At 39.0% G+C, this 14,791-nt stretch overlaps 2 protein-coding genes across 6 annotated transcripts; one reads left to right on the top strand and one right to left on the bottom strand.

Annotated features, from left to right (window-relative positions):
- Positions 1 to 1,747: 1,747 nt before the first annotated feature.
- Positions 1,748 to 7,196, bottom strand: LOC128612402 (rhotekin-2-like). 5 transcript variants are annotated; one of them, XM_053632539.1, is made up of 8 exons: positions 6,044 to 7,196; positions 5,671 to 5,936; positions 4,694 to 5,248; positions 4,438 to 4,569; positions 4,061 to 4,223; positions 3,846 to 3,953; positions 3,623 to 3,739; positions 1,748 to 3,510 (listed from the first exon to the last, which is right to left on the bottom strand). In XM_053632539.1, the coding sequence occupies exons 3-8, from the start codon at positions 4,718 to 4,720 to the stop codon at positions 3,494 to 3,496; spliced, it is 564 nt and encodes a 187-aa protein (XP_053488514.1). In that variant the 5' UTR covers positions 4,721 to 5,248; positions 5,671 to 5,936; positions 6,044 to 7,196; the 3' UTR covers positions 1,748 to 3,493. The 5 variants fall into 5 exon arrangements, with proteins under 5 accessions (XP_053488514.1, XP_053488513.1, XP_053488515.1 ...); XM_053632538.1 differs by having other exon boundaries at positions 5,671 to 6,150; positions 6,835 to 7,196; XM_053632540.1 differs by having other exon boundaries at positions 5,671 to 5,774; positions 6,835 to 7,196.
- Positions 7,197 to 7,322: 126 nt separating this feature from the next.
- On the top strand, positions 7,323 to 14,776 carry cfap99 (cilia and flagella associated protein 99). The gene is made up of 16 exons (XM_053632530.1): positions 7,323 to 7,492; positions 7,570 to 7,716; positions 7,822 to 7,966; positions 8,103 to 8,197; positions 8,415 to 8,527; positions 8,721 to 8,898; positions 9,408 to 9,488; positions 9,644 to 9,712; positions 9,858 to 9,944; positions 10,052 to 10,140; positions 13,068 to 13,272; positions 13,398 to 13,539; positions 13,623 to 13,774; positions 13,879 to 14,084; positions 14,223 to 14,409; positions 14,568 to 14,776. Exons 2-16 carry the CDS (start codon positions 7,609 to 7,611, stop codon positions 14,664 to 14,666), a joined length of 1,956 nt encoding a protein of 651 aa, XP_053488505.1. The 5' UTR covers positions 7,323 to 7,492; positions 7,570 to 7,608; the 3' UTR covers positions 14,667 to 14,776.
- Positions 14,777 to 14,791: the final 15 nt, after the last annotated feature.

The following is a 14,791-nucleotide window of genomic DNA, read 5'->3' as shown; positions in this document are numbered from 1 at the left end:
TAGGTCAAAGGTCATCATCAATTATAATGATCTTGACAGGTCAAAGGTCATCACCAACCATCATTTTCATAACAGTTGTTGTTAACGGTCATCATCATCAAACCTAATTATGTTGAGAGTTGTATATCAAAGATAATGTTACATACATTTTGCACTTATGGTCTGCACTTTTTTCCTGGTTTAAAGGCTGCATTCTACTGAAGAAAATCTAATTGGAGCAACGTAATTTTTAAAATGATTGTCAACTTAAAAACCTGTGTTCATAATTATGGTAATTAAGTACATAACACTTAAATTCCTTTTAAATAATGTGAAAAAACTAGTTGGAACAACTTAATTTTTATGAGTAATCAACTTAAAAACTTGTGTTTATTATACAAATTATTAATTAAGTGCTATTTGAAAATACATTTAATTGTAGAAGAAAAGGTCATTTCTCTAACTCAGTGTAGTTCGTTGGTTGAAATTAATTTCATTAAAAGTTGTCATAGCTTCATTAGAAGTGTTCATGTTTTTTTTGTTGAGCCTAAACATTTGTTTTTAGAGTGTGCATGTATGTACGTGTAGAATGCACTCGATTGTATTGATCTATGTGAAAGAACGTGTGTGTTTGTGTGTGTGCGTGTGTCATATTTTTGGTTGGATGTGTATGGAAATTCATTATTTATTATCTCATCAGCCTTATGTATGTATGTGTGGGAATGCAACAGATTACAACAAACCTTTATTATATAAACCATTATCCATTTTTAACCTTTAACTGTTAAGAAAATTATGGTTGCGATAACCTTTAACGACAACTGTTACGATAATTACATAAGTGTAGACCATATGTAATATTATCTTTGGTGTGATTCTCTCAACATAATATGATTGTTTGATCTAAGTGCAGTTGTGCCCTGCGATGGAACTGGCACCCTGTCCAGGGTGTACCCTCCCTGGGATAGGCCCCAGGTTTCCCCGTGACCCTGAAAAGGATAAAGCGGTATAGAAGATGGATGGATGGATCTAAGTGCAGACCATAAGTGCAAAATGTATGTAACATTATCTTTGATATACAACTCTCAACATAATTAGGTTTGATGATGATGACCATTAACAACAACTGTTAAGAAAATGATGGTTGGTGATGACCTTTGACCTGTCAAGATCATTATAACTGATGATGAATTTTGACCTTGACCTGTCACATCCAATTATCGATATACAAAATATACAAAGCATACCACTCTCTACTGAGGCATCAGGAATCCCAAATATAGCAATCAATGGGCAAGGTTTTAAATCTACTCTGAGAATAGTGGACATGATAGGAAATAAATCAGTCCAAAAACCATAGAGATCAGGGCAAAAGAAAAACATATGGCCAAGATGACAGGGAGAGCCATGGCATTTATCACACTTGTCCTCTAATTCTGGATATATTACAGAAAGTCTCGACTTAGACAAATGGACCCTATGTAAAACTTTGAACTGGATGAGCCCAAGACGAGCACAAGAAGTGGTAGACTGTATCCTACCTATAGCACGTTCCCAACACTCTTCACTTATTTATACTCCTAGCTCCATTTCCCATGCATTCTTAATTTTGGTACTCAACTGACTACCTAACGCCAGAATAAAATCATATATCTTAGAAATCATTCCTCTCTGATGTGGATTGTTTGAAAACAAGCTTTCCCAAGGCTGTTCAGTAGGCACAAAGGGTAAATTAGGAAAACATCTAGAAACAAAATGTCGAATTTTAAAATAATGAAACAGATACGTCACAGGGAGGTCATAAGTAGATGACAGATTGGCAAAGCTATCAAAGACACCATCGGCATACAGATTTTTTAATTGTTTAATGCCCTTGTCATACCACACTGAAAATGTAGAGTCCAAACAATATGGAGGAAATAAGTGGTTGTTGCTTAAAGGACCCAAAGAGGATGCACCTACGAATTTAAAGCGTCGTCTAAATTGATACCAAATCTTAAGTGTGTTAAGGACAACTTGATTATCAGTATATAGAGAGAGTTTTGTAGGTAGTGAGGAATAAAGTAAAGCAGGTATAGAGGATTCCCTACAAGATGATAGTTCCAACTTACACCAAGAAGATCCAGGAGATTCAACCCAGTAGCAAAGTTTATGGATGTGCGCAGCCCAGTAATAGAATTGAAAATTGGGTAATGGGTAAGTCCTGCACTAAGTCTACATCCCTGCAATAACCTTTGGTGGCTTCCCACCCCAAATAAAAGAACAAGTTATTTTATCCAATGAATTGAAAAATTGTTTTGGCAGAAAAAGAGGAACTTGCTGGAACAAGAAAAGAAACTTCGGTAATATATTCATTTTGACAACATTGATCCTGCCACTTAGAGAAAGGGGGAGGTTACCCCAACTTTGAATGTTGGATTTAACCTTTGAGATAAGGGGAGTGAAATTAGCTGATACAAGATTAGATAAAGAATTCTGAAAAGTATGTTAATTTATGAACTCAATACTTGATCGGGGCTTTAATCCTTTTGCACGAATTATTGCATCAATGCAGCGTGGCATGGAGGCAATCAGCCTGTGGCATTGCTGAGGTGTTATGGAAGCCCAGGTTGCTTTGATAGCGGCCTTCAGCTCGTCTGTATTGTTGGGTCTGGTGTCTCAGAGATTCTCTATGGGGTTCAGATCAGGCGAGTCGGCTCACCAATCAAGCACAGTAATACCATGGTCAGCAAACCAGTTACTAGTAGTTTTGGCACTGTGGGCAGGTGCCAAGTCCTGCTGGAAAAGGAAATCAGCATCTCCATGAAGCTTGTCAACAGATGGAAGCATGAACTGCTCTAAAATCTCCTGGTAGACGCTGCATTGACTCTCGACTTGAGAAAACACAGTGGACCAACACCAGCAGATGACATGGCCCCCCAAATCATCACTGACGGTGGAAACTTCACACTGGACTTCAAGCAACGTGGATTCTGTTCCTCTCCACTCTTCCTCCACCTTGATTTCCAAATGAAATGCAAAATTTACTTTCATCTGAAAAGAGGACATTGGACTGAGCAACGGTCCAGTTTTTTCCTCCGTAGCCCACGTAAGACGCTTCTGATGTTGTCTCTGGTTCAGGAAGGACGTGACACTAGGAATGTGACACTGCAAAATTTCTGTATTATAAATTCTTTATTCTAATATTTTGAGATACTGGATTTTTTATTTCCATGACTTGTAAGCCGTAATCATTAAGATTAAAAAAAAAATGGCTTGAACTATTTCACTTTATGTGTAATGTATCTAGAATATATGAAAGTTCCACTTTCTGAATTAAATTATGGGAAAAATGAATGTTTCCACGATATGCAAATTTTTTTTAGAGACAGTGAGCCCTCGGCGTTCCTGCAGTGGTAAGAGGAGATGAAGGAGAAGGACATGAACGAGGAGCTGATTCAGTGGGAGCGCAGGAGGCTGGAGGTGAAGATTAGCCACGAGGATGCTTGGCTGGCACGACAAGGAGTCATTGAGCTCAACCAGCAGAAAGCACTGCTCAAGAAAGAAGAGTTGAATTATCTTGTATTCATTATTTTAACATTTATATGCAGAGTAAAATTCACTTAAAGCAGGTTAATACAATGTGAATAAAGATTTTCACGACCTTTGTGATTTGATCTATGTGATTGTCCCAGACTGCACAACTGACGCGAGAAGCGTCTGCGAGAGGCAAAAGACTCTAAAGCTGCCAAATTGAAACTGGTCCAGAGAGAGCCAATACCTGAAAAGCAAGATCGGTTTTAAAACAGATGGCATGAGAAAACCCAAGTATGTTTAGCCATTGTTATGTGTAATCATTTTTCCTTCCTGGTAAGGAAGTTACTTACTGAGATCATTGTAGACCGAGTCAGCTTGCTTTGTAAGAAAAAGTGGGGGTTTCGGTGGGGGCAAAACCTCAATTTCCATCAGCTTATCACAGGTGTGCTGCCATTGACCTATTGCACAAGCAAACGATTGTTCATTCTTTACAAATATTCAATAAAAAGAAGCATGCCAATTTCCTTGGCTCATATATGCACACCAATACCCATCAGTCACTCACTCTGATCATAGATGTGTTGCAACAGAACACTGAGCCACTCCTGCAGTAGGTCAGGTGTCTCGGCTATGAATACATGGCTAGCAGGGTTTCCTGTCCCTGGATCAATGATGCTCAGCCTAGCCCCAGCTTTTTGGTTGCCCTCCACTACACGAAGGCGCGTGTCCTACACATGCACACAACATTTTCTGTATCATCTATGGACTGCATGTTGACTTTATTTATATACAATTACATAACGTTTATTAAAAAACACACCACCCCAGTTGAATAACCACCAAGACATGGTTGAATGAAAACTGCTGCCTCAGTGACTAGATACGCATTGGGACCTACACCCGAAATATATTGACTGCCATGGTTTTACTTCCATGTCTTACCTTGTTTATGGAGATTATAACACTGGGTTCAATCTTAGCTGGAATCTCCTCAGGAGTGAAGTAACAGGAGAGCAGACCGGCTTTCAGCACACAGTACAGCCTACAGCAGTGCTTCAAACCCTCAACACTTTGCTAAACATACAGTTTTTTATTATTATAGCAAACTTATATTACATACATCCATTGGTCACACCATCAAAATGGTTGTGAAATGATTTTATACCATATGCAATACACAAAATGGTGTGGGACTGACCTGCTGGCTAAGATAAGAACTCATCATATCCTGTGTTATGCAGTTAGGCTGTGCCACCAGCTGACAGCACAAGTTCCCATATAGAGGCAGACATGATGATGCTTCCACTGAGCAAAAGACACAGGAATAACTCCAAATGATCTCAACTATCTCAAATTGATGAGGTCACTGAAGGGTACAATAACCTCAATGAAACAAAGGAAAGAAGAGATGAAGACTGTCCTTGTGACAGGGAAGATGATAGGAACAGCACTGGTGATAAAGATAAAGATGATAATGCTAATAATGATAACGCATATTCAGAGCACGATAAGCAGAATGGTACAGAAGAAAGGAGGGACAAGGATTATTCTTGTGACAGGGAAGATGAGGCAGGAGACAGGAACACTGCAGATGAAGATGGGGATGAAAGTTCAGGGCACAATAAGCAGAATGGTACAGAGGAAAAGAAGGACCAGGATTATTCTTCTGACAGGGAAGTTGAGGGCTCCAAAGGTTGACTGGAAGTGCTGCCTATGTAAATAATTTTGAATTCCTTTGGCTCCCATCCACAATCTAAACATGTACATAGATAAATTAAAAGAAAACAAATAAAATGTTTGAAATATTAAAACATTTGTGTATCATCAGTTCTTTTAATTATTTCATTAATAGGACATCTATTTTTTGAAGAAAACCATTCAATCCAGTACGGCTCATTTTGCCCCCCTTTATGCATTCGTGAAGGTTTTTTTGGTTCATGCATTGTAGGGTTAAATATCAAAAATCTAAAAGGTGTGCGTCATACCTGACACCTAGATAAACACTTTACAGTTGGTTTTGTGACTGTACATCATTCCCTTCAAATGCTATTGTGCTTTAAGTTATGGTATAGTTTGTGTATGAGCCCGTTCGGTAGTGAAATTCATATCTAATTTACATATGATTTAATAGCTTATTTTGTTAAATATAAAAAATCTAAAAGGTGTGCGTCATACCTGACACCTAGTCGAACATTTTACAGTTGGTTATATGACTGTAAGTCATTCCTTCAAGGGCATAACCATGGTATGGACATGGGGTGTTGATCCAAAGTTTGATACTGAAAATTTGCATATTTAGAACATAGTTTTAGGATTACAGTTACCGTTTGAATTCAAGTGATTTCTGAGTGATAGAAGCTCCCACAGAATGGGGAAATTGTAGGGTGCTGTGGACGTCCTGTGGGCAGATGTATTCTCTGCTCCATAACCTACCATGAAACCTACCACACCAAGTAGAGGTGACCTAAGATGTGTGCAGGCAAACCACACACGCTAACATTTAAACACGCAATCACGACTTTTAAACAAACTCAGAAAGGATGGCTACCTATGAAACGAAATTCAACACTATATATGTTGTAAATACAATTTCCCCCACGGATGCTTCCAAGCAATGCTGTGCTGCCTGCATTCTGACCAGGTACCATTATTTTCCTAGAAGAGCAATGACTGACATAGATGATCATTTTAATTTGATAAACTGAATATTCTGTTGGTGTAACTGGTGTCATTTATAATGTTAATGTCATCATGCTGTTTAGCTTGCTATGTAATAAGTGTACAAAATGTACAACAATAAATAGTGGTAACCTGAAACGTTAGCTATGTAAAGGGTACTGGAGTTTTATTTTCTTAATTCTAAAGACAAACTGCCATAACTAGTTCTGAATGGATAACTACAATATGGCCACAACTCAGACGTTAGTTCCATATCTCTCGTTGCCAAGCTAGCACATCTCAGCATTATGCTGAGCCTTATATTTGTAAAAAACAAAAAACAAAAAACAAACAAACAAACAAACAAACAAAAAAACAAACTTAGTTGTCCTTAGCCCAAATGTAGTGTAAAGGAACGAAATGCTGTGCAACTTTCCTCACTTTCACTCGCATTTATGACAGTCTGTCACAACGTGAGTGTTCACAACGAACTCGGAGGGAGGATATGCAAGTGAATGTAACGTTCATGGTCAAAAACTGGAACTGACGTTAGCCTAGCTTACTTCGCGGGTGTGCAAATATCAAACGTTAAATGACGTTCTTAAGAACAAACCAAGCCATAGTATGATGCCTTCTATACTAAACTAAGGTTACCTACTATTTAGGTATCTAGTTACTTACTGTCTGAAAAAAGCTCATAACTTCTGCTGTACTTTTCTACGCTTGGCTGCTGTCTCCATTTCTTACAGACTGAACTGCTAAAATACATCAACGAACTTGCGTTGAGTATGGACGCAACCAAGTGTACAATTGGAGGGGGGGCACACACCTATTTACCTTAACAAACGGAAATATATTAAAAAGGAATAGACATAAATAAATAGAGTAGATGAAGAAAAGACAGATCCGTTGGCAGCGTTCATTAAAGGGGGACATATAGAAAATATTTTCTACTGTATAAACGGTGGGGGGTGTTAAGGGTGGACAGATTGGTATTTCCTCAACATTGGGGGGGAAATGACCCCCCCAAAGAATGCATGGTTACGCCCATGCATTCCCTTTAAATGCTATTGAAGTTAGAAACGTGTATAACAATGTGGTATGTAACTTTAGAAACGGTCCCTTAATTTGCGAATTTCTGAGAATATCGACCGTCCTTCGTCAAGCCAACTTTATTCCAGTCTATAAGTAACACTCCACTTTGGGAAACGCCTCATTGTTGCTTAGCAACAGCAAAACATCATTTGCACATCCGGGTCTGGAGAAGAGCACGAGTTTGGCACAATATTTTCACGGTTATAAGAGCAATAATCCTTACATAACCTGAATAGTTTAAGGGGTAAGTTTTTTTGTTGTTGTTGTTGTCTGCAGCATTAAATAGTTCGTATATTGCAATAACTGTTAAAATTTGCGCAGAGTTCAGGTCATGTTGCATGATTTGAAGGCACTGTCAGGATGAACTATAAGGAGCTGGTGAGAGAAGCAATAAAGCTGCTGGACATGTACGAGCCAGACAAACAGTGTATGGACACCTTCATCGAGGACTCTATCAAGACTCTCGGGGTATACTTGGATATGAATTTCAGTCACATTTTGCAGTCTGTATTATCACTGATGTCATTCAGAAATGTCTGTGAGAAGCATGTTGTAATCTTTTCTGTATTCCAGAATCGTCCTTCGGCTGAGCAGATATTTATCACTGACACAGTTTATGGGTGTATAGTGCATCGGAAACTTTTGGATATTGTGATCAAGGTCTTTTACGATCAGGAGGGAAAATATTTCCTCAAAGCTGATCGAAACCATTTTGTTGGTACGTTTACTATGTTTACATTGTGGGAAAAGAAATATTTACCATTTTTTAGTGCCACAAAAGAGTGAAATATTAGGTATTGAACATGCATTATAACTCTCATTTTCTCATTATGTTCTATTATTTGATTTTTCAGTGGTCGCTTATCTTGCCATGTTCACTCTGGAGGATCTGGGCTTGGAGCAGTTCAGTACAATTATAAGGTCTCTAGACAGCTCAAAAATGTACAAAGTAAGGAGATAAACAGTCAATTCATTATCACAAGACAAGACGTGCACTACTCATGAACTTGAGTTTTAATTGGCCTAACATGGTCATTGTTTGATTAATATGTGTTGCCTTTACTTTAGCTTGTCTTCAAAGTGTTCTGTAATATGTCATGTAGTCCACCATTTACATTTCTGGTTTACTATTTCTTTTTCCCCTTAATTATCCCTGGACATGGCAGTTCTTGAGTTTCTTCTTTAACGTTACTAACCTCACCACATGGATCCATGGGGAATGGAGTAAGCTCTATGATGCTACCTACGTAGAGCGCAAGTGGATAGTTCCATTACTGAGGTAAAACAAGGGTACTTATGAGTGTGGCTTCTAGGGGGCTTACAAATACCTAGACACATCTGTGGGAGAATGATGCATCACAGATATTTTATGATTTCAATAATTAAATAAAATGGATATGGCAAATGAAAAGCAGCATTATACCAGTTTGTTGTCAGTCATTATTTCAGTCCACTCCCATCCCTTCAATTAGATGGCAGTCTGAGATAGAAGGCCTGTTAGAATATCTTGAGAAGAAAATAACCAGAGGCAGCCAGCTGAAGAAATTCCCTAAGAAGTCAACAGAACCTCAGGAGTTTGATCTGACAAGGCCCAAACCTCGTTCACTTCCTGCTCCTGAACTGATTCCACAACAGGAGAAACCCAAACCGGTTAGTATAAATCACTCAAAGCTTCATTAGCCAAAAAATGCTCAAGATGAAATAATGAATGCACTACTAATTGAAGTACCTGTGGGCCGTATGAAAAGGCGGGCAAAAGGGCACATTATTTTAGTAGTTGTAGATCAAGAACTAAGGTTACTGTGAGCTTATCCAGATGGCAATGAGTAGGCAATAAAACAACAAGAAGGATGCTGGTTGCATTCACCAATTTAATGTAAATGGTGTTTTTAGGGCTTACATTTAGTCCTAAATACTTTTAAACGTCTGTCACTAAATCTGAGCATAGGACTGGCACAGAAGCCGGCTTCTGAATTGTGTGGGGACTCCATCTCTCTGCCGGTGCAGTAATGGAGCACATTTACACATTATCACTCTGCATGACTATGCATGACACTTACACCACTTGAAACGGCACTAAAGTACATGCTATCTATATATTAGACAATAATAATAAAGTTACCTGATTGTTATTTCACACACATTTGGTTTTTACTCAGGTGCCTGCCAGCACACACAGAGCTCCAAAGGAACCACTGGTTTTGGAGGACATCAAACAGAAGAACTATCTGAAAGCACAGGTTAGGATTTACAGATGTGGAGCTGCTATAAAAGTTATTACATCCTGTTGTGTTACAACAGACACATCAGCTCCCTCAAAATACTGTACCATTGACTCTACAGTATATTAATGCTTTAGATAAGTTTATTTTATTTATATTTCTCTCATCTATAGAAGGTCTTGTATGAGACGAACACTCAGCAGTTTCGATGTGCAAACCCACAGAAGTCAGAGAAAACCAAAGTAAGAGAATCTGTCATTGAAAACATGTTATATTTTCTATGCTCATGTATGGCTTTGAATCACAATTATTACAGACACGAACATCCTATACACAGAAAAATCTGTTCATCATGCAAAGAGGTTGTTTGTATTTTCTGTTGATCAGAATAAAATGTCCCAGATTCAGCAAAACCGCGAAGCTAAACTCAAATTTGATTCAGTTTACTCCTCTGGAACTCCTGCTACTCATAAGGTAAACTAAAAAGAATACAGTGTCAAAGTGCAACATTAAACCCATTATCATATGCACTGAGTATCTAATACTGTCTTGGTCTTTGTATTTGGTTTAAAATGTTACAGACAAACACCTTGCCCATCAGACTGAACACAACAGCGATCCTTCGGGAGGGAGCGTTATGTAAACGACGGATGGAAGAGGAGTTGAAGAGGTAACTATCAATCTGCTCAATGGGAATCTGAACTCAAAACCATATACAGGTGCATCTTAAAAAAAATTAGAATATTGTGGAAAAGTTTTTTCCCGTAATTTATTTCAAAAAGTGGAATTTTCATATATTGTAGATTCATTACACACAAAGTGAAATATATTAAGCTTTTTTTGTTTTAATCTTAATGATTACGGCTTACAGCTCATGGAAATCAAAAATCCAGTATCTCAAAATATTAGAATAAAGAATTTATGAATTTTACACCCTTAATTTCATACGTGAAGTCGGCCTTCCAAAGATGGGCAGCTCTACCATTATCCCCTCTTGGTAGAATAAACACAGTAAAAATGAACATTCTTCCAAAATTCCTCTACCTTTTCCAGTCCATCCCTTTGTTTTTACCCAAATCTTTCTTCAAGAATATAGACCAATTAATCTCCTCTTTTGTACGGGCAGGGAAAACTCCCAGGGTTTCCAAATTTTCACTTCAGAGGAGTCGACTAAGTGGTGGCCTCTCCTTGCCCAATTTCATGTATTATTATTGGGCGGCTAATATTCAGAAACTGGTGCTCTGGGTGCAGGCCCCCTCTCTTCCATGGTGCCACTTAGAAGCGAAGTCTTGTACTTCAACCTCCCTCCCTGCTATGGTGTTCTCCTCCCTTCCTATAGCCCTTTCACAATACACGGATAATCCAATAGTATGTATCTCTCTAAAAATTTTCTATCAGTTTCGCCGTCATTTTAAATCCATCTCGGCCTCAACCATGGCACCTATATGTAATAGCCACCTCTTTCCCCCCTCCTTTATGGATTCCATGTTCTCTTTGTGGGAAAAGAAGGGTCTGAAATGCTTTGAGGATCTTTTCATTAGTAATGTGTTTGCAAACTTTTCTGAATTATCCTCGTCATTCAGCCTGCCTCCGTCTCACCTATTCCGTTTCTTTCAAGTTAGGCATTGTGTCTCCTCCCTATTCACTGGTTTTCCCTCCTTACCTACAAAGTCTGCATGGGAAGAGGTGTTCAAGCTGAATCCTAATAAGGGTGGCATTATTTCACGGATATATGCAACGATCTGGTCACAGGACGATTCTTACAATATCAAAACCATTAGTGCTTGGGAAGAGGAATTGGGCCTGGCCCTTGAGGATGATTACTGGGGCAGAGTGTTAGATAATATATGTACCACCACGTCCTGTGCTAGACTTAGTTTCATACAATTTAAAGTGGTCCATAGAGCTCACCTCTCTAGGAGTAAACTGTCTAAAATATATCCCAATGTTCCTGACGTGTGAAAAATGCAAACTTTTGCCCTGTAACCTCAGTCATATGTTTGCACTTTGTCCCAAATTGCAGAACTTTTGGAACTCTTTCTTCAAAACTATGTCCGACGTTCTTAAAATCAAATTAGATGTCTCTCCTTTAATTGCCATCTTTGGTGTTCCATCTCAGCGTCAACCTCTGAACCATAAACAAGCTAGTGTTGTGGCCTTTGCATCGTTACTTGCTCGGTGCAGAATACTGTTGTCTTGGACCTCTCCACAACCCCCTCTATGTCAGTCTGGCTTAAAGATTTAATCTTCTTTTTAAAACTTGAAAAAATCAAGTACAACATCAGAGGTAGGGGTGACTCATTTTTGGGAAAATGGGCACAATTTATTACCTACTTCAATGATGTACACACCCTGGTGGTGGATTGAGGAGAGGTGGACTGTAATTCCTGATCATCTTACCCCTTTTTTTTGTTGTTGTTTTGGGTTTTTATGTTTGTTAGTTTTTTTTTGTTGTTGTTTTTGAATGTTTGTTTGTATTTTTGTGTGTTTGTTTTTTTTTCTTTGGTTGTTTGTTTATTGTTTTTTTGTTTCCCCCTTTCTTTTGGTTTTGGCTGTGGTTGTTTGTTGGGGTTGTTGGGTGGGGTGTTATGTAAAATGTAAATTTTCAATAAAAATTTTATGATCCAAAAAAAAAAAGAAGAAAGAATTTATAATAGAGAAATGTCATCCTTCTGAAAAGTATGTTAATTTATGCACTCAGTACTTGATCTGGGCTTTAATCCTTTTGCACGAATTACTACATCAATGCGGCGTGGCATGGAGGCAATCAGCCTGTGGCACTGCTGAGGTGTTCTGGAAGCCCAGGTTGCTTTGATAGCGGCCTTCAGTTCGTCTGTATTGTTGGGTCCGGTGTCTCTCAGAGATTCTCTATGGGGTTCAGATCAGGCGAATTGGCTCGCCAATCATGCACAGTAATACCATGGTCAGCAAACCAGTTACTAGTAGTTTTGGCACTGTGGGCAAGTGCCGAGTCCTGCTGGAAAAGGAAATCAGCATCTCCATGAAGCCTGTCAGCAGATGGAAGCATAAACTGCTCTAAAATCTCCTGGTAGATGCTGCATTGACTCTCAACTTGAGAAAACACAGTGGACCAACACCAGCAGATGACATGGCCCCCCAAATCATCACTGATGGTGGAAACTTCACACTGGACTTCAAGCAACTTGGATTCTGTTCCTCTCCACTCTTCCTCCAGACTCTGGCACCTTGATTTTCAAATGAAATGCAAAATTTACTTTCATCTGAAAAGAGGACTTTGGACTGAGCAATGGTCCAGTTTTTTTCTCCTTAGCCCAGGTAAAATGCTTCTGACGTTGTCTCTGGTTCAGGAGTGACGTGACACTAGGAATGTGACACTGCGACATTTCTGTATTATAAATTCTTTATTCTAATAATTTTTGACTTCCATGAGCTGTAAGCCATAATCATTAAGATTACAACCAAAAAAGGCTTGAAATATTTCACTTTGTGTAATGTATCTAGAATATATAAAAGTTCCACTTTTTGAATTAAATTACGGGAAAATAAACGTTTCCACGATATAATTTTTTTTTAGATGCACCTGCACAGTATTAACTCATACTTATGTGTTTGCAGGTTTGAGAGTCTGATGCAGGGAGCCAGTGAGCCCTCGGCGTTCCTGCAGTGGCAAGAGGAGATGAAGGAGAAGGACATGCAGGAGGAGCTGGCTCAGCTGGTGCGCAGGAGGCTTGAGGGGAAGATTAGCCATGAGGAAGCTTGGCTGGCACGACAACGAGTCCTTGAGCTCAACCAGCAGAAAGCACTGCTCAAGAAAGAAGAGGTGAATTATCTTGTATTCATTATTTTAACATTTATATGCAGAGTAAAATTCACTTAAAGCAGGTTAATACAATGTGAATAAGGCTTTTCATGACTTTTGTGATTTGATCCATGTGATTGTCCCAGACTGCACAGCTGATGCACAGGTATGCAGAGAAGCGTCTGCAAGAGGAGAAAGAGATGAAGGAGCTGGTGCAGCTGGTGGCTGATGGCCACAAAAACTCTAAAGCTGCCAAATTGAAACTGCAAGAGATCAAAAAACACATTGGTGTGTTTCTTTTTTCCTAGAACCAAGATATAAGTTTTTTTTAATGTGCTGCTTATTATGTACACATAATGTGTATGTTGCAGTTAAGGAGGTTTCTGAGCAAAGCCAGGAACTACTTCGGCAGGCATTGGAAGAAGCCCAGGCTGAACTGAGCCGGAAGTTTGAGCTCATCCGTGAGATTCGAGCCATCGAGTCAGTGCCTCATCTCACTCACAAGTTTATGGATGACACAGAGGTGATTAACTTCTTATGTGTATTGCAGTAATACTGTTGTAAGAACTTATTAATGACTCCCAGAGCAAGGATAACAAATAACCTGTCGTCCCTGTGCTATTACAGACAGGAGGTCATGAGTTACTTTGTGAGATGTCTTTGTTGGAGCTGCGGGAACGCTTAGCCAGGCTGAAGGAGGAGGAACAGCGAGAGCAGGAGAAAATGAAGCAAAGGATTCTGGAGGAGAAACAGGGCAAAGGACAGCTACTGCTTGAGCAGCTGGATACCATTACTGCATGCAGGACTGCAGCAGGGCGGGCCACTACACAAAAGTAACCAGAGTTCTCCTGAAACACAGGAAAAGCATATTTATGAAGGAAAAAAAACATATTGAAGATTCCAGGTTTTTAAAGCAACTTTTGTATAATGAGTTTACAAAGTATCATTTACATGGTCTCTGTGTTAAACAGGAAGGAGAAGAAAATGAGACTGAAGGTGGAAGAGGTGGTCAGCAAGTATGAGAGTTTGGTGGACCTGCAGAAGACTCTGGAGATGAAACAGCAGGAGAGACAGAAGAGGAAGGAGAATGAAAAAGGCAAATCAAAGTTAAATGAACATATGGCTGCTCAAAATGTTAAGAGCTATAACCATAAAAAGGTGAGCACTTACAGTATTATACTCAATATAACCACATTTCGTGTACCTATAGTTGTTGATCACATTTCATCTTCCCCTACCAACATAAACATTTAGATAAATGTATACCAAACCAGCACTGGTCTTTATTTGAAATCGTTTTCCTCCATATCGAGCAGCAGGCACTGGAGAAACAGCACTGGCTACAGCTGGAGCAGGTTTTAGAGAAACAGGTCCAGAGAGAGGCATCTAGAAGAAATACTTCAGGTCTGACCTGAAGGAATAGCTACCTAATAAATTAAACACTTTCAAATGCTCTGTAGTACAATTACAATATTTGGACTATATTCAGTTAATGGGACCAATAAAAGTGTGTCAAGAAAATCAACCCTTGAAGTACTGA

Source organism: Ictalurus furcatus, chromosome 9, assembly GCF_023375685.1.
Source record: "Ictalurus furcatus strain D&B chromosome 9, Billie_1.0, whole genome shotgun sequence".
Taxonomy (NCBI): domain Eukaryota; kingdom Metazoa; phylum Chordata; class Actinopteri; order Siluriformes; family Ictaluridae; genus Ictalurus; species Ictalurus furcatus.
This window is presented reverse-complemented; position numbering and strand designations above follow the sequence as displayed.

Bases quoted from the DNA above. Each gene is read 5' to 3' on its own strand.
- LOC128612402 (XM_053632537.1), bottom strand. From the start codon at position 6,922: ATGTATTTTAGCAGTTCAGTCTGTAAGAAATGGAGACAGCAGCCAAGC. The intron at 3,954-4,060 runs GTGAGTGACTGA...CTTGTGCAATAG, and splicing joins GCAACACATCTATGATCAGA to GTCAATGGCAGCACACCTGT. The intron at 3,740-3,845 runs GTAAGTAACTTC...CTTGCTTTTCAG, and splicing joins CTCGGTCTACAATGATCTCA to GTATTGGCTCTCTCTGGACC.
- cfap99 (XM_053632530.1), top strand. From the start codon at position 7,609: ATGAACTATAAGGAGCTGGTGAGAGAAGCAATAAAGCTGCTGGACATG. The intron at 8,198-8,414 runs GTAAGGAGATAA...TGGACATGGCAG, and splicing joins ACAGCTCAAAAATGTACAAA to TTCTTGAGTTTCTTCTTTAA. The intron at 14,410-14,567 runs GTGAGCACTTAC...CATATCGAGCAG, and splicing joins AGAGCTATAACCATAAAAAG to CAGGCACTGGAGAAACAGCA.